The sequence below is a fragment of the Arvicanthis niloticus genome, chromosome 9 (genome assembly GCF_011762505.2).
Source record: "Arvicanthis niloticus isolate mArvNil1 chromosome 9, mArvNil1.pat.X, whole genome shotgun sequence".
In the NCBI taxonomy this organism is placed as follows: Eukaryota; Metazoa; Chordata; class Mammalia; order Rodentia; family Muridae; genus Arvicanthis; species Arvicanthis niloticus.
Genome location: NC_047666.1, coordinates 69,661,725 through 69,681,788, shown reverse-complemented (window position 1 = coordinate 69,681,788; position 20,064 = coordinate 69,661,725). Strand labels below are relative to the sequence as shown.

The window sequence follows — 20,064 nt, the reverse complement described above, 5'->3', positions numbered from 1 at the left end:
GGAAAGCCTCAGGTCTTGGATTTCCCATTCATAAATTCTGAACTTCAATAATGGTATAATGCAGTAAAAAAAAAGGGGGGGGGGAATTTCTATCACTTTTAGTAGCAAGATTACAAACTCCACCCACTGAGCAAACTACAATGCCAATGCCACCTTTAATGTGTGAGTACACCTAAAATATGATAGTATTCATTTTCATGTTTCAGAAAAGATTTTCTTTGAAGAGCTTCCCAGAAGATGATAGTATAATTCAGTGTAAAAAAATCTGATTTTAATAAAAATGATTTTTGCTAAAATGTATATTATTTAAAGTGCTTTTGGAGCATCACATAGAAATTGTGAGAGTCCAAATTATTTCCCTTCTGGTCATTAATACTACTATAGGCCTTTGTAACTAAACCAAGACATTAAAGGAAGAAGTATTTTGAATCACATCCTGATAACTTTCCTTCTGACTTGGAATCATCATATTTTTCTCCTGACCAACAGATGATCCTGGGGAGAGAGTCTTTCTATACAAGTTTAGAATGGCACACAGCATTATTCTAAAATTTTACATACAAAATAAAATTAAAAATCAGCTTGAATTCCAACTCCAGAATACAATGTATTGGAAATGATAAACTTTACTGTTTGTCAATAATCTGTCAAGATTCCAGAAGTTTCTTTAAAAGTGAGTGCCTCAGAGCAAACTGCCATCACCTATTTTAAAGACAGTGTTAATGTATCTGTTTTATCTATAATTAATTGTACATTATTTTAATTTTTATTTATGACTGCTTGATAAACTGATTACACAAAATTCAAAAATTCACAGGAAGTTTAATCAACTATGATTTTATTTATTTCTCCATGCCAAAATAAGTATATAATTAATTATAATTTGATGTGTATATTTCAATCAATATTTATTTTTTTTTTTTACATTAAAAGTGTAACTGACAAGCTAAGCCAAATGCAACAAGCTTAAGACAACTGAAACACCTGGAAAGGAAACCCTCCAACTTGTTGAGCTCTGGGTCTTCCAAGTTATGTAATGTACTCCAATTCTCCACCTTTAAGGACCTATGTACAGTGGGTTTTTAGTGATGTAACTGTCTTTGAGTTACTTATGTTCCTATCAGTAACCCTTCATACATATTACCACTAGTAACACCAACAATACTCATTAGGTCCCCAAATTAAACTTTTGCACTTTTGGTTGTCACCAGTTCCAAATAGGGGAGAGCAGATGTTTGTTCATTTTCCCAAAGGAGAAATTTCACATCACAGTATTTAAATCCAATCTGAAAGTGGTTGGCTACTCCCAAGAATGTATGGGCAAAATAATATGGAATTGTTAGGTTTAAGGAAAAAGGATGACACAATGTTATATAGATCTGAAAATGGGTGGATCTGGGAAGACTTAGGCTGAAGGGTAAAATCTATCAAAATATAATGTTCAAAATTCTCAAACACTGAGAAAATAGTTTTAAAACGTGGTACCTCAGTGATAGCAGGTTACTTATGCAAATCTCAGATGATCATGATCCTCCTGAAAATTTTAATTATTCTATTGTGACCTAGGTACTGGGTTTCAACATTTTACTAGCTGTCATGAAAAACAAAAAATTATACATGGATTTGCAAAAAGAAATGCAGCAGTAAAATTCAAGATAATATGCTTCTTCTGAATGTGAGTAAATGATGTTATTAGCTTCAAGTGAAACCTTAACTGTGGAAGATGAAGAGAGCAAAATATGAAATTCATGAAGAGGGGCAAGTTTGTTCTCTTTTAGGAATTATGAGTCAGCAATGAAATTATTGTATGTCACAGTGGTGTCCTTTTTTGTTTGAGATGTGTCAAATAATTAAAGAAAAGAACTTTAACACATGACAAGCAAACAAATGGTGATAGACTTTCATGTTAGACAGTGAATCCCAATTGCTTGAGCATGACAGACAATGTCTTTTAAACAAGAATCTGCATACACTCTGTTTCTTTGTTCTTTGCTTCTGTTAAAAACATGTGAATATTTTTATATATAACACTAAAAGACCTGAAAGTCAACATCTGAATGATACTTTTTCTCACTCAGTGAGTTTAATAGAGAATCTCGAATGAGATTGCCTCTTGTTTTTCATTAATTTTTGTAAGCCATGCCATGCCCTTGAGAGTGAGCTTGACTTACTTTACTTCTAGTAAAGAAAACAGAACCCTGGCATAGGGATGTCACTCCTGGAAGTGCTTGTTTTATCGGTTTCCTGTAGGCAAAAAGGTCTCAAATCATCAAATTTATCTAAATTTTAGTTTCTCTAAATATGATCACTTTTTTACTTAGATATTTTAAAAGGAATGGACTATATTACAAAGCATAGCTTCTCTGTCAATTCCCTGTGTAAATCTGAATTCTGACAAGACCGAAGAAAACTTCAAAGTTGGTTAGCTTCCAATTTTTTCCCAAAGTTATTGCAGGGAGATTTTATGTTTATAAATATATAAAAATAGATGCAATTGTAATTAAATTAAGCTTTACCTCAATCTGTTGCTTAAAGCTATCCTGTTGGAGGAGTGGTTTGTGTTAAAGCCATGAATAATAAATCCTTCAGTAGAGGGAGCTCATGATGTATTCTTATCAGTAAACATCAAATAACAGATAGAAAAATAACAGAAACATACCCAATCATTTTTGTTATAGAAATTTTGTGTAAGTATTTTAGTTACAGCCTTGACATTCTCTGCAGGTGTCTCTACATTTTATCAACGTCAGATAAATGCATAGCAAGAAAAGAATATAGAAAACTAATCCCTTGTCATGAGTTGGACATCACAGGCTAGAGGGCATGTATTTTTTATTTTTTGCAGTTGATTTTGAAGAGTTGTTGTCCTGAAGAAGTCAAAACAAACTTTGGATGCTGACTTAAGGGAAATCACCTCAATAATATTCATAAAGTCAGGACAGGACAGTAAATTATCTCCATTTAGGTCTCTGAAATCAGAGATCAGTTCATAGTTCCTGAAATACCTGTTCTCCAACCTGGCTTCATTTCATTTCAATTCCATGATGCAGAGACAATATTGCAACATATTAAAACAATTGAATTAGTTCTTATTCACAAAATTGTTTTAAATGTGTCTTCATTATTTAAAATTAAGTGTTATGATGCTCTGGAAGTGGGTTTTAGCTTTATAGACAGAATATAGTTAAGGAGAACAAGTGTCCATATATCAAAGTGTAAACCCAAAGAGAACAAAAAGTGATCATTTCAAGTAATATTTTTTCAAGGATGAAAGTTAAGGATTTTTTTGTTGTTTTAAAATAATATTAACTAAAGTGGGCAGTTTTGAGGATTTCTGATTCATTCCTCTCTCTCTTCCTCCTAACCACCCCTCTCTCTCAGGCTCTCTTTATTTCTGTCCTCCATTCCATCTCTTCTATCTGATCTCATGCTCATTTTAATAACTCTGTTTGAATGGTATGATTTGGAATTACAGCATGAATAACTCCTTTTATTTAGTCTGTTGAGCCTAGTGTAAGAATACCTGAGTAAATCCTATGTCAAATTGGCAGACTTACTGCCTTGCTGTCTCCTTTAGATTGAAGTTGCTCCACTTAGAGGGATGAGAGAAGTTCAAAATACCAGGAGGATAAGAATGTAAAAGGCTATGAATGTTCCTATAAATCACAAGACTCTTATCCAAGGTCATTTAGGCAACAATACCCACTGAGGGGAGGAGAATATTTTTTGCTTCTGAACTACCAGTATGTCATGCATCTTTCCAAAATGCTGGCTGTTACTGGGATTGACTCCTTATAGATGCAGCCATCTTGAGACACTCATGACCCTGTAAGTAAGAAACACGATACCCATCCTCCAATAAGGAACTCAAATAAACTCAATGGTTCAATAAGCTGTACATAGGTAAAATCATTTCTTTGCTTTGTCATTAGTGTTTTATCTGGGCTGACTGTCTTCCCTGTAATCCATCACAGTATGTCCTTCTAGTTTTATCTTTAATTATTTGAATTTCTAGACTTGTAGGGAGACAAGACTTCACAGTTGTAAATCATACAGAAAATTTGTTTGAGGTACCTACTTTATCATCCTGATTTCTTAACTTACTTTTCATAAAGTAAGATCGAAGAATCATAAAGAGAACCTGTACAGTAAACAATGATATATGCACACATTACTACTGAATAGTAGTAATAAGTGTATTTAGAATAGACTAAATACACTATTGCCACAAGCAGCACTAACTCATACCAGCTTCAGTAAATGGATGAAAAGCTCAGAGACGGTTAAGCCATTTACTGACAGGGAAGAACACTAAATGTGACATTATGTTGACTTTAGTCTTTTTACAAGTTAGGGGTGGAACTTCTTATCTGTTTCTTTTTTTAGTGGATTCATATTTTTTCCATAGATGCTTTATGTTAAGGTCATCAAAAGAACTTAATCTTTCCTATCATAATCTTTCCTATCATAATCTTATCCTTTCATATCATAATGTTTCCTTAATCAATTCCTATCATAAATATTCCATTTCAAGTAATATGGAATTTATAAAAGTTAACAAAATTGATTCATCCCCAACTATTAAAATGACATACACAAAAACATTCTACAGTAGTAAAGAATGTCTTACTCTCTGATTTCTCATCGTCTTTTGAGTATTGTGGTGTAAGAAAAACTGGTGACATAATTATTAATGACACATTTTCTTGCATGAAGGAGATTAATTAACTTGAATAATAACAGAGCTATATGAATTTATTCAGCACTACTCAATTTTACTGTTTTCGCTCAACTTTTAAGAAAGATCTTCACACAGAACTTTATATTTCTGTTGTTTATAAAACCTTTCCATCACTATGGCAGGAACCATTGAAAATGAGATCCAGTTATTCCTACAGAGGATAAAGTCTAGAAACTTGATTCTGGATTATTAGGTAATCTGTGAAAATGAAAGCTTAGTTAAAAATTGGTGAAAGAAAAGAATATTAAACACCAAGAACAGCAATCTACAGAGAAGAAAAAAAAAACCACATTACCAGTGCAGATTGCAGGTGCTGGCTTCATGCTACACCTGTATGCTTCCATAAATGAAAACATTAATAAGCACAAATGGTTGAAAATTCAACAATTCTAGCCAGAATATTAGCAGCATATACACTTGGTGCAAATATATTAGTAGTATGACTGCTCTCAAGGTAAATATAAAAGGTACATGAAGTTTGTAACAATAAAGTAGGTTTGGAGTGTATGTAATCTGTTTTGGTAGATTTGTATGTGTTTTGTTTAATAGCAAGCAATTTATCTATTCAGTGATATTTTTGGCTTTCTATATATAAATGACACCTATTCTACGATTATTTGTAGTTAGTACCAGTTTCTATCCCAACAAGTCATTTGATTTAATATTTTTCAAAAATATTTTCTATTTTTTGAAAAAATATTAACACATTGAAAATGACAGAGAAGTAAATATGAAATTTATCAAGAAATTCCATGATTTATTTTTATAAGACTCCTGCAACATGAGCAAAGCCCATATTAAAGAATATGATTATTTGAGAAGTCATGCTTAGTACAAAAATGAAGAGAATGTATCTTGACAAGAAAAAAGGAACAACGTGTTATTTTGTGTTTCACTGTCACCTGTTACATTATTTAAAAATCTTACCAGTTCCCATTAATTGGTCCCTATTACCAGAGTATCATCAGTACATTGAATTAAAATTATATTTCATAAAATGTCAATAAAATTGATAGTATGGAAAATGCATGTTTTCCATACTATTCCATTCACAAAATAAGCACTTAGTTTGGAAGGTCCTGGTTTTAATCTGTATTGTTATAAATGAGAAAAATTTGAAGTCTAACAATAATAGAATTTCTACTATTTCTTCTATTTCTTCTATAATAGTATAGAAGAAAGCATGAGGAAGTGCACTGTTGTTTTTAAAATACAAAATGGAATTGAATTGAATTTTACAACAAAATTATTACCAGTCTGTAGACATTTCTGTGACAACAATCCCAGTTATAAACAATGCATCAGAGGGCATGTTGACCTTATAGTAAGACTCTACCATGGACAACAGCTGGAGACCCTGAATCTGTGATACTCTGCATTCACCTTGTGTTCTTACCGTTGTGTTAGTTTTCTTTGTTAAAGATAATGTGGAAATTGTGCCAGTTGCCAAAACCGAGTATCACTTATACATTCAGGTAAATTACTATGAACTTATTCATCCTGCAGTGCAATCCATTAAGAGAGGCATCTGTCAAGACTCTAGAGGTAATTTTACATTCAAAGAGCATCAAGACACATTAGCTGTTAGCATCTCCAGGTGGTAGAATAACATGTTAATCCTGTCTCAGAAAATCACATAGAATAGGATCATGTCCCTTCTTTACTGTGGTTAGCAATTGAACATTGAGAAACTATCTCATGGCATGTCCTGGAGATGCTGGTAGAATACTTTCTGTTTATTCATCAAGGGATCATAGGCTGATTCCAGTCCTTGGATGGTAGTTATTTTATTGCCTCAATGCTAAGAAGTGAGAGGAGCCTTTTCACTCTCATTGCAAAGACTAACCTCAGGAAGACACCTTCCAGTTCAGTCTTGAAGTATTATACACTAAACTAGATCTGATCTTGAAAATCGACATCATGTGCCTGTCACCTTCTTCACATCCATGAATCTGACCTCTCCAGTATCATCAGCCTGAACTTCAAGCATAAGTGGAGAAAGCTTGTCCAAGTTCTTGCACCTTAATAGAAGCAGGTGTTTCTTTAATCAGAACAATGAAGGCAGAAGCTCCTGTGTGGGTGCAGAGACTTTTATCATTGAGACTTGGTGAGGATGGGGTTGGGTATAGGTAGAAAGGGCAGCTACTGGGGTGGAAGACTTCATCAGCAGATCTCTTCTTCTATAACCATAAGGTATTAAATACCAATAGAATCATTTTTTTTAATCAGGTGCATTCTAGATCCTAACTTCCCTCTAGATGATGTCATCAGCATGACAACTTTATTATCTGGAGTTTCTCAGCTATTCTGGGGCTTTAAGGTCATTAATTCTTCACTGCTGTTTATTAATCTTTTTCCATCTTACAGAGAACCACTTACCAACTGCCTTCCTGCAATCCTCAAATATATGTTCCTCAAACATAGGGCTCAGTGCTTTTACTCAGTTCAAAAGTCATCATGCTAACTTTTATTTTTTTCCAGTGAGAAGCCAACTAAATATGTCTCCTGAGTTTGATAGGGATTAATGTTTAGAGGCAAAATTTCTCAGTCATCTCACAATAAAACAAAATTTCCACTATTATCAATTGTCTTTAGCATTGACTGTAAAAATTTTTCAGAAGGAGATATTTTAAAATTACTCATTTTAAATTTTGCTAAATTAGAATGATGGTATGCCAGTATTTAATTTAATGTTATATTTAGTAGAATATTTTAAATATTTATAGAAATGTGTACACTATATAAGAATTATAGCTATAATAACCCAGATAGAAAGAAGTTCAGGTAAAATCTTTGATTGCTTGAGTTCATTAGAAACATAATAAAAGCCAAGGTAACAATACATATGTTAAAGAAATCTAAAGCTTGTAAAATATGCTTACAGAAACACGGTCTCTAAAATGGGAAAAGGCTCTGCCTCTCCCATTGGTACTCACTTTATATTTTGGTTTATAGATGAAGTATGTTAAAATTGTTCTTGGTACTATCTCACTTATCTGGAAAGATGATCTTTCCACAGGGCAAATATGATATTTTTAATCGATAATAAAAAGCACAGTTCTAAGACTAAGCAAAGACTCCCAGAGTGAAAACAACTCTCCCTTGCAAGAAACAAAACTTTCTTTTCTAATTACCTGTTCTATATGGTGTAGAGAATGGTTTGTAACAAATATATTTTGAATTTTGAATGAGTGAATTTATTAAACAAACCAAAGTAAAAGAAAAAATAAGAAAACATAGAGGGATAGATGATGAATAGCACAACAGCATCTTATCCAATCCTGAAACCATCCACCAGAAACTAAGTAAAAGAGACCCTTTAAGGTAACCAAATGAGGTTTCCATTAGATAGTTTTAGGTGATACAAAATGTTCCCTCTGCTGAGGCATCTAAAGAATATCAAGGATAGCAACAGACAGATTTTGGAACAGGGTGCTCACAGCTTCCAGCTGAAAACCCACTGGAGAAGGTAAAATTGTCAGCTGAAATCCCAATTGAGATTTCTCCCTAGACATGAGAGCCTCATAGCTGAAATTCAAGCCACATTTATCCTTTTTGGCATTTTTATACCATTGAATAAAAGCCTATTTTTATACCATTGAATAAAATAAAAGTGTTTACATAGCCTAGTAAACACTACCATCTTTACCTTCTTTACACAGCCACACCCCCAGGTGTTTGCATTCCTGTTTGTCCAGTTACTTGAGCTCATCTTTGCCACCAGAAGGAACAGGCAGAGTGTTTCTGCCCCTGAAGGTTGGTGCATGTTTCAACTCTTATGAATTGACTCAAAAATTTCCCATTCTCTTCTTTTTTCCCTTCTGTTTATATCTTTTATGTAAATATCATAAAACTGTGAGAATTTTTAGAATATATTCAGTTTTTAGAATATGATTGATTTATGAGCCTGAGGATGGTATTGACCTCTTGTAGTGAAATTCCACATATGATTCTTTTTGATCTCTAAAATTAATGATATGTATTTTCCTTTTATTTTCAGCATTTATTCCTAAATTTATTACTTGGTCCCTTAATTATGTCTAGCTATTGATGAATTATTTTTCTCGAAGCTCATTTTAAAAACATAACCAACCTGTTTCATTTGTCTTTGTTTCTGTGAGTGATGATGACTGAATATATGTTGGAGGAAGGTGTAAGATGTTAGGGATCATCATTTGTTAGTCCCTTGGTATTAATGAAGAAATAAAATGAGCAAGGGGAAGGGAGAGAATGATGATAATTCTTGCTGAGTCCATGAACTCATTCCTGTTCAGTTCTCTTTAGTAAAACAACAGAAACATTAGTAATACTCTACATGGATGGATAAAAAGTTCTAAGTTTGCAGGAAATTTACATTAATTCTGAGGCATGTATATAGTAAAGCATTTTAGACACTGTCAGAACAACTGAAACAGGACTATTCGTGGATACTCTACATGGATGGATAAAAAGTTCTAAGTTTGCAGGAAATTTACATTAATTCTGAGGCATGTATATAGTAAAGCATTTTAGACACTGTCAGAACAACTGAAACAGGACTATTCATGGATACATACTCAAAGTTGAGATCATTTGTAAATGTTTGAATGTGAAACAAAAAGATTATAATTCTAGTTAATGCATATTTTGTACATTGCTTCAAAGGTAAAATAATATAGATGTACAGTTATTTCCTCAGTGGTAAAGTTTAAATGAATTTTAATGACTGTGGCATTATCTGACAAATCCAAATGTCTGCTTTAAAAGCTGTTGCAAAACATTAGCTCTGTCACTGCTAGCACTCAGAAAGCTCCTTACAAAAGTCTAGGTTCTGATTGACCTCTACTCATTAGAATATATGAAGTTACTTGTCCATAACTACAATAGCCAGATTAAAATGTTATTATGGCAGAGTCATGGAAACAATATAAATAATATGTATTTATTTTCATCGTAGAATATGAAAACGTAGTATTACCTTTAGGATTCACTCAAAAATATTCCAGACCACTTCGTCTAAAGAGTGTACTCTGGATGGATTTTTGTTAACTGAATGGGAAAAAAGTTACTCTCACAGAAAAGAGATGTACTATGAGCCAAATATTATCAAAGATTTATATTTGCGGTTTGCTACTGCACAGAGCATTTAAAAAACTGAGTATGTTATGAGACTTCAATACTCAGATAGAGCTCTGTAAATTTTCTACAGTGACCTCATGAATCATAATTTGCCTTACAGACAATGGATGGAATCATACAGAACATGTTTACATTCACTGTAATTGTAGAAATAATGATAGGATGTATTGGAAATGGATTCATAGCTCTGGTGAACTGCATGCAATGGATCAAGAGAAGAAAGATCTCTGCAGTGAATCAAATACTCACAACCTTGGCTTTCTCCAGAATCTACGTTCTTTTGACAGTGTTCACTTTTATATCAATGTCTACACTATACTCACACGTCTTGGTAACTACAAGAGTGGTAAAACTGATTAATTTCCATTTGATTTTCAGCAATCATTTTAGCATGTGGCTTGCTGCATGCCTTGGCCTTTTTTATTTTCTTAAAATAGCTAATTTTTCTAACTCGATTTTTGTTTACTTAAAGATGAGAATTAAACAGGTTGTTTCAGGGACTTTGCTCATGTCTTTGGCCCTCTTGGTTCTAAACACTCTGCTGATAAACTCATACATTGATACCCAGATGGGTGACTACAGAGGTTGTCTGCTGTATGATTTCACTTCAAATAACACTGCATCATTTTACAGGGGTATTTTACTCATAAACAACTGTATTTTCACATCCATACCCTTTACACTTTCACAGTCAACTTTTCTCCTGCTTATCTTCTCCCTGTGGAGACATTGCAAGAAGATGCAACAGCATGCACAAAGGTGCAGAGATGCCCTCATCAGTGCCCACATCAAAGTTCTGCAAACCATGATAACTTATGTCCTTCTCTGTGCCATTTTTTTTTCTGGCCCTTTCCATGCAAGTTTGGAGTAGTGAGCTGTTGAAGAACATTCTTTATGTCAGGTTCTGTGAGATTGTTTTAGCACTGTTTCCTTCGGGACACTCATGTGTCTTGATTTGGGGAGACACAAACTTAAGAGGGACCTTTCTTTCTGTGCTACGGTGGCTGAAGCACAGATTCACATCATAGGTCCCTAAAATATATTGCAGATCATCTTGCATATTCTAAAAAAAAAAGTTCATAAGAAATTCTCCAAGATTATTAATTCTTTAAAAAATTGTTTTACATTGCTTTATCAACTTAGTGTGTTATATCTAATAAAAGTTAAATAGGAATGTTTCACATGAGAAGCACAATACATATGTATAATTTCAAATTATAAAGTTATAATATATAAGATATAGTGTATTTTAGATATCAGATTAACTAAAATGATTTCTTGCTTTAGGTTTAATTGAGAAAGGGTTTGGCAAATGCTGAGAATCATGAGGTATTTAAATATAATTATGATACACAAAATAGTAGTTTCAGAATTTAACCTTAAATACAGATAATTTTAGGACTATATAATGTATATTTACAAATTTATTATATGTTTATATGCTCTTTCAGCCATGAGCTATAATTCTGTTTAATTTTTAAATATGTAAAATAAGTAGACCTCATGATAATTTAATGAAACTCAAATTACACATTGATGCTTCTTTTTGTCATTGGATACCAGGGCTGAGATTGCACTGGCTGTCAAAGAAATAGAAATTTACAGTATTTTGTGAGTGAGTAAACTCATAATCAGCATAAACTTTTAAAAAAATCATTTGTTTATTATATAGTGCTGTGTGTGTGTGTGCGTGTGTGTGTGTGTGTGTGTGTGTGCATTTAAATGGCAAAACACACTGGTGAAAGTTAGAAGACAGCTTAAAGAATTTGGTTCTTGTCACCATGTAGGTTCTAAAGATCAAGTAAGTGTCATCAGACTTGGCAACAAGAGATGTTACTCACTGATCCAAAGCATCATCCCTAACTCATCCAATTTTACAAGTTATTATAATTTTGTGAAATAAATATTCACATTAAATAAATGTGCATAATATATTTTAAAAGGTTCAAATGTTCTAAGATATAAAACAGAGAGGGAAACACAACTTGTGCCTGTATCCTGGGTGGTAAATATGGTGTTCAGTGGAATATAATTGTACTTATTTTAGAATGAGAGAATTTTTTCAAGCCCTCAGAAAAGAGGGGAAAGGAGGTTTGGAGGAAGGACTGTGGAAGGGGGTGACCTGGAAAGGTGGAGTGAGCTGGATTTAAAGTGAATATGTCAAAAACAAAATTAAATTAAAAGTAAAATTAAAAATTAAAAAAAAAGAAGAAATGAGGTACAGATCTAAACTATGAATTCACAACAGGAAAATCTAAACTGGCCAAGAAGTACTTAAAGACATGTTGAAAGTCCTTAATCTCAAGGAAAGCAAAATCAAAACGACCATGAGATTTCACTTTACTCTAATAAAAACTCAAAAGATCAAAAACTCAAGTGACTATACACACTGGTGAGGGAGCAAAGGAAACACTCCTCTTTTGGTGGCAGTGCAAACTTACACAACCACTCTGGAAATCAATCTGTCAGTTTCGTAGAAAATTAGCAATAATGCTACCTCAAGACCCACCTATACCACTCCTGGACATATACCCAAAAAATGTTCCATGATCCCACAAAGTCACCTGCTGAACTGTATTTATACCAGCTCAATTCTTAATAGACAGAAACTGAAAGCAACCCAGATGCCCCTCAACTGAAGGATGAACCCAGTAATTGCACAATGAAATAGGATTCCACTTAGCTATTGAAAAACAAAGACATCATAAATTTTGCAAATTCATGAATGGAACTACAAAAATATACTGAGTGAGATAACCCAGACCCAAAAGAACATGCATTACAAAAGTCTAGCATAACTGTTCTCTGAGAGGCTCCAGCCAGCAGATGACTGAAACAGATGCAGAGACCCACAGCCAAACATCACGGCAGCAGCTCAGGAAGTGTTATGGAAAAGTTGGGGAAAGGATTGAGAACCCTGAAGGGGATAGGAACTACACAGGAAGACCACCAGAGTCAACTAATCTGTACCCTTGGTAGCTCTATTAAAATAGTAAAGGAAGGTTGTCTGTTAAATTTGAGTGAATGAAAGTTTAGTTTGCCAGTCCACTATGCAGATTACTGAAAGAGTCTTGGCTACCTATTCATACCAAAGCTCAGCTCAGAGAAGCTGCTTGCTGCTTAAGGACAGAGTTCCCTTAAGGATTTATTTCTGTCTTTTCTAAACTGTGTTCTGATCTGTTAAAAATAAAAACAATATCATTCACAAATGGGGTAATGTTAGATTTAGATTCTATGTTATGTTCATTGGATTATAAAAGGCTTGTCTTTATTTCCTGCCTTCTTTAATAAACGACTAGCATTTTTTTCAGTTTATTTTGTTTGAATATTATTAATTCCTCAGATTATTGAGACTTGTCTTTTGGAAAGCTTGGCTGAAGTGTTTACTGCTTAGGACTTAGTATATGTAAAAACACAGCACTGCCTTTTCCTTCTGTTTTGACTCACTCAAATGTTACATACGCTACATGTAAATACTTGTTGAGAAAGGAAGAAGCCATTTAGTTCATGTGTGCCCACTGTATGAAATGAGCCCTAATTGTTTCAGAAAGCTACTTTAAAATGAATAAAATCAGAGGCTGGGAGGCAGACTGTCAGTAGGACTCCTGGTATTTTCTTTTAAAACATTTGTAAGGGAGGAAAGAAAGAAGAAAAAAAGGAAGAGGTGGGAAAAGAGGGAGGGAGGAAGAGAGAGAGGAAGAGAAAGAGAGAGGCAGAGAGAGGAAGAAAGAAATAAAGAAAGAAAAAGAAAAGAAAGAAAAGACAAGAAAAGAAAAATAATTTAGGCTGTGGGGACATTCCAGGAAGGCTGAGAATTTCACAGGGCCTTTTAGAAGAAGGTAGCAGACTATAAGCCCGCAAAGTCTGCAATATCTTCAGATTAACCTTTAAAAGGCAGGTCTTATGGGATGATGCTTTTAAAAATTGTTTTTGTAGAACTGGAAAAAAGGATGGTGGAATGGAATCATGTGAGACCCATGGGAAGCAGAACTAGAAAAGGAATAACTGCCACAGATATGGGAGTGCAGACAAAGGCACATGTTGTTGTCAAGTAGGGCTGGCTCTTATGCCACCTGGATCCTTGGGCCACCACTGGCCCTGACTTGCCCAGGTGATACCTTATAGGCGGCCCAGAGGTACGGAACCACTGATGCTGCTGCTCTTGCTGCTTACATTGCTAGGAGTAGGAAAGTGCAAGATGCATTGCTGCCCACAGGCTACACACATGATGGGCATCCCCTCACCCTAAGGGTATATGACACTAAAGACAGGGTGGTATACAGCAGCCTGGAACTCTTGAAGGTCCTGTCCCCAAATATGGTGCCAACCACACTATTAACCTAATTGAGCAACATCAGGGTATCTGAAATGAAGAACAGTTCATTTTCTAGATTAAGCCTCTTCAAAATATCCTGGTTCTTGCTGCCAGAGATAATGTTGATATCCATGGTCTGTAATGACACCTGAGACCATGATGATGTTTGTGGTCTAAGTTGTTGCTAGAAATCATTTTGATGTCACTGGTCCCTGCTGCTGTAAGCTTGTACAGGCAAAGAAATTTCTTTTGCAGTGGTATTGTAGTATTGACTTCAGACTCGTAACTGAGGATAAGAGACATCAAAAGTTTCTGTGACAACCTCTTGACTCCTTCGACCCACCCCACAAACCCCAGAAACAGTCCATAGAGGAAGCTATTGAAAAATGCTAAAGTATAGCTCTTCACAGTTGATGCTCTATGGTGGTGATGGTGAGATGGTGGCTCAGGTTTCTTTAAAAGGCTGCTAGCTGGGAGTTTGGCCATGCTCTAATGAGTATGTGGATAACACAAATTGGAGTTGGTATTTTCTCCCTCTTTTTGCTGGGAGGATTGTGTTGTGGTGGGAGGATAGACCTTTGAGTTGTGGAAAGCTGGGATGATCAGGGTGCATTGTAGGACATTTCCAAATAATTAATAAAAATATTACATTAGTGGTGTGGGTGAAGAATCTCATGAAAGGACAAAATCTCTAACAAAACCTGGGTCTGTATACAAATATTAGAATATGATTACAACCAGCCCATCTTCCTTATGATACAAACCTCAGACTCTAACGTCATCATTATGAAATTACCAACACAGCAAAGTTTCTGAGCTGTGGAGGCTGAAAAGATGGCTCAGCAGGGAAGAGCACTTGTCCAGACAGAGGACTCATGTTAGTTCCTAGTACCCATAGTGTCATTCACAACAATTTGTAACTCTAATTGAAAAAAAAATGATTCCTTCTAGTGATCTCTCTGGATACTTGACACATATATCATCCAAAGACATATGTGCAGACAAAACATTTATACACATAAAGTAAATAAATATAAAATAAGAGAGAGCTTTAAAATAATTTAAAATGTGAGCTGATGTTTTTCTCTCTTCACCTTTAGATTGCTTAATCTCCTATCAACATTTTGCCCATGTTCTTCTTATTGAGGCTTACAAGTAACTTCGATATCTAAGGAATCATAAAACTTCCCTGTGAATTGTAATTCCATATATTTTTTCTGTAAATTAACTATTCTCTTTAAAATGTTTGAGACTATATGTTTTTATTAGCTATCTTGTAAACAAATTATAAAAAGGTTGCTTTGTGTGTTATAACCTGACTGTGTAATTGTGTTTTTCTTATGAAAAGCAGTATAGTCTAGTTCATATATGTTCAGCAGTAATTAAAAGAACTCAGCAAAAGAACTGTTCACCAGTGATGTTCCATCTCCCGGTTAGACTGTTCCCCTAGTGTAGATTGGAAAATCTATGGAGGAAGAGGATCAGCTCTTGAAGCTGACTTTTAAGATGTTGCAGGACACTCATTGCTTTCTGTTGAAGCTTGCTATTTCCCAGGATGAGAATAAATGAGTGTGTTAGGGGAAAGATGTTTAATATTAACCAGACAAAACTAGCTGACCTGTTCAATGGAAACAAAAATGATAACCAGCATGCCACCTGCATACAAAAAACGTGAATTATAAAGACAATGAGGAAAGACACCAGCATTTTCATGGCCTTCTTGTGGATCTTGGTTCTGGAATCTTCAAAGGTGATCAAAATCAGAACAAGGCTTCTGGAGTGCTTCACCAACAAAAAACATAATAGGAGCAATTATGCTAGAGACACAAGAAATGGGACTAAACACATCATGTCAAAAACTTATCTTTTTAAAAGCAATGGTCTTAGCTATATCTGAAAATATAGTCAGATTGCTTTTGGGTATCACATAAATATCTCTCCAAATATGAACTAGTTCAAGCAGTAGAAAACAAAAAATCACGGGGCGGTGGTGGTGCACGCCTTTAATCCCAGCACTTGGGAGGCAGAGGCAGGTGGATTTCTGAGTTAGAGGCCAGCCTGGTCTATAGAGTGAGTTCCAGGACAGCCAGGGCTACACAGAGAAACCCTATCTCGAAAAACAAACAAACAAACAAAAAAAGAAAATAAAAAATCAAGAACAGAGATAATACAGAAAAATAATGAGCACTCCTCACAATCTCCACTGCAACCGGAAGAAAAAGAGATAGGAGAAGTGGGTTATTTTGAATAAGTAGAAAATACTGAGGCAGGTGGCAGGCCACATTGACAGCTGATTGACTATAATTTGATTGATTATATAATTGATTATTATCAGAGCCTTTTATTAGACTGTAAAAATAATAGAAATGAAGAGCTAGTTCTAGTATGGTTGTATTAATAAATACCACCAACACAGAGTTGATTCTGGAAACTGCCAGAGGAGGATGAAGGTGATTTTCTGGTTCTTGACCAGTCAGAGCAGTTTATAAGTCCAATGAACTCATTCCCGAGCATTTCAGTTATAAAAACTGCCAGTATCATATAAATATTACCAGTATCATATACATTTGATCCAATCCTGTACGCAGTTAAATAGAAAAATGGAAGCCACACTTCCAGTAACTTGCCTCACTGATAAGTCCTCAAATAAATTTCTACAGAAAATCACTCTTTTCCATATTTATCTTGCTTCTTTCTACTGTAATTTCAGCTTTGATTGGAAATTCCTTCCATTGGGTCAAGATTCACACATATGTAAAAAAAGTTCTTAGTCCTAAGTTTTTGTCCTTTTTCAACTTTAGTCCCACACCTAATCTATAAAGATCTGTTTATGAATACAGACTCATATTTTATTTAAACTTCTTTTTAAAGAAATATTACATTCTATTCAAGACAGTCTCTGTGTGCCCATCATCCTCTGTATGTCCTTAAATCTCACAATTATATAATGTCTGAAATGATAATGTTAAATATATTAAAATGCAAATTTGAATCAGATTTTTTTCACTGTAATATGTTCCGCTTCACCTGAAACACTACCCTCTGTGGAACCAAATGTCTTTGTTACTGTTAAAAAGAAGTGCTAAGAGAATTCTAAATTTCTAGTTATGGATTCCATAAACATTCACTGTATTTGCTATGTGTATGTCATTTTATAAAAGCAAGTTTTTTAAAGAGATAACATTAAGGAACACATAGAATAACAACAACAGAAAGAATAAGTGAACTATTTTTTTAAATACAGTGCAATTCAGAAAATGAATAAGTATGTACTTAAAGAATCTTTCTAGAGGAGAAGAGTGAGAAGTGATACTTGCATCTTGGAGAGACTTAGAATTTATGGAGAACTAACAGGTTAGATTTTGGATGAACTAAACAAACTCCAAAAAGTCACCCAAATAAAGCTATTCTTCTGAGAGTAAAGCCTTATCTTTGGTAATTTCTTATAGTTTTTTTCTAGAAGTTTTTGGGAATGTTTGAGTGGTCTTCACAATTAAATCAATTTCCAAGTTTTGAGTTCTAACATTTCATGTGTTAATTTGTTTTAGCTAGAGGCATGACAGTGGCAGTTTAGATTTAAAAGACAGCTAGAAAATTGCTTTAAGTAAAATGTTTTTATAGGTAAGAGGAGACACAGCTTTTTACATGTGTGTGTGTGTGTGTGTGTGTGTGTGTGTGTGTGTCTGTGTGTGTGTCTGTGTGTGTGTCTGTGTAGGTGATGGTATTAGAACAAAACTAAAAGAAAATAAATAAATTTTGTAGTTTTAGTTTTTAAAGGGCAAATGATAGTTTGGGCCAGATTCAATGATGACAACCTTTGAGATGAAGAATCAATGAAGCTTTGTGACAAATGAGTTTTTAGTGCAGGCCACAAACAAACCAGATCAAGAAACAACAGATATCTAATTTAGCTGAAGCAGTTTAGTTTATTAGAAGTCAGATGTTATGATTAAAGAGTCAGTGATGTCCCAATGAAGAAACTGAACATTATGAAACATAGTAATATATTAAAGGTGAAACTCCAAGAAAACAATGATTCATGAAAGAATCTAGAATGGAAAATAAATCTTGATCAAATTTACAATGTACATTATAACAGTCTTAGTAATTAAAGGGTAGAAACAAATTCTTTATTAAAAAGTTGTCAACAAATGCTGAGAGTAAATATGATGCTTACCTCTCACTGAATTCATTGTTCTTATTTTTGAAGCAAAGTTTTTGATAAACTGTCATGCCATATATATATATATATATATTGTATATATATAAATATATATATATTGTTTTCAATTTTCAGTGTTTTACTCATTCTATTAAAGAAAGAAAAATACATAGAAGACTAAGAGTACTAAAACAAGGTGAATGAAGGTTTTGATGTGTTCTTGGATTTGGTTTCTGAGAATTTTATTGAGTATTTTTGCTTTGATATTCATGAGTGAGATTGGTCTGAAGTTCTCTTTCTTCATTGCATCTTTATGTGGTTTAGGTGTCAGAGTAACTGGTTTTATAGAACAAATTATGTAGGTTCCTTCGGTTCTATTTTGGAGAATGGTTTGAGAAATTTTGGTATTATCTTTTCTTTGAAGGTCCAGTAGAATTCAGCATTAAAACCATCCTGCTCAGGGCTTTCTTTTTTTTGGTTGGAGGTTTTTTATTACAATTTCTATTTGCTTAGGGCTTGTGAGATTGTATAGATAATTTTCCGGATCTTGATTTAACTTTGGTACATGATTACGGTCTAAAAAAAATCATTCATTTCATCTAGATTTTTCAGTCTTGTAGAACATAGACTTTTGTAGTAGGTTCTAATGAATTTTTAAATTTCCTCAGTTTCTGTTGCTATGTCTCTCTTTTCATTTCTGATTTTGTTAAATTGGATACTGTCTCTCTACCCTTTAGTTTGAGTAAGTGTTTATCATATTTATTTTCTCAAAAAAACTTGCTCTTGATTTTGTTGATTCTTTGTATCATTCTCTTTATTTCTAACTGATTGATTTCAGCCTTGATTTTGACTGTTTCCTGCTGTCTACTTCTCTTAGGTTTGTTTGCTTTTTTCTGGTTTACAACTTTCAGATGTGTTGTTAAGTTGCCTGGAAGGTGTCTCCAATTTTTTTTTATTAAAGTACTTAGTACTATGACATTTCCTCTTAACACTGTTTTCATTGTTTCTTATAAGTTAAGGTATGATGTGTCTTCATTTTCACTGCATTCTATGAAGTCTTTGATTTTGTTCTTCATTTCTTCCCTGACCAAGTTATCATTGAGAAGAGAGTTGTTCAGTTTACATGAGTGTGTGGGCTTTCTGTTGTTTTTGTTGTAGGCTTCATCCAGGGATGTAGGGATGGTTCAATATATGAAAAACCCTTAATGTAATACACTATACAAACAAACTCTGGGGAATAAAGAACATAATAATCTCATTATGTTTTGAAAAATCGCTTGACAAAATATAATGCCCCTTCATATTAAAAGTCCTGGAGAGATCAGGGATTCAAAGCACATACTGAAACATAACAAAAGTAATATATTGCAAACCAACAGCCAACATCAAATTAAATGGAGAGAAACTTGAAGCAATTCCACTAAAATCTAGGATCAGACAAGCTTGCCCACACTCTCCCTATTTGCTCTATATAGTATTCAAAGTTTTGGCTAGAGCAATTAGTCAACAAAAGGATATAAAGGTGATACAAATTGGAAAGAAAGAGGTCAAAATATCAGTATTTGCAGATGATATGATAGAACACATAAGTGACCCCCAAAATTCCACATACAACTCTTAAACCTCATAAACAACTCCAGCAATGTGGCAGAATATAAAATTAACTAAAACAAATAAGTAGCCTTCCTTTATATAAATGATAAACAGGTTGAGAAAGAAATTAGGACG

At 33.9% G+C, this 20,064-nt stretch overlaps 1 protein-coding gene and 1 pseudogene across 1 annotated transcript; one reads left to right on the top strand and one right to left on the bottom strand.

The window, feature by feature from the left end:
- The first annotated feature begins 9,962 nt into the window (after nucleotides 1-9,962).
- On the top strand, nucleotides 9,963-10,926 carry LOC117714745 (taste receptor type 2 member 129-like). The gene is given in 2 exon segments (XM_034511342.1): nucleotides 9,963-10,694; nucleotides 10,696-10,926. Coding segments are annotated over 2 exon segments (963 nt in total).
- Nucleotides 10,927-15,620: 4,694 nt separating this feature from the next.
- LOC117715777 (taste receptor type 2 member 42-like) lies at nucleotides 15,621-18,407 on the bottom strand (annotated as a pseudogene).
- Between the last annotated feature and the right edge of the window lie 1,657 nt (nucleotides 18,408-20,064).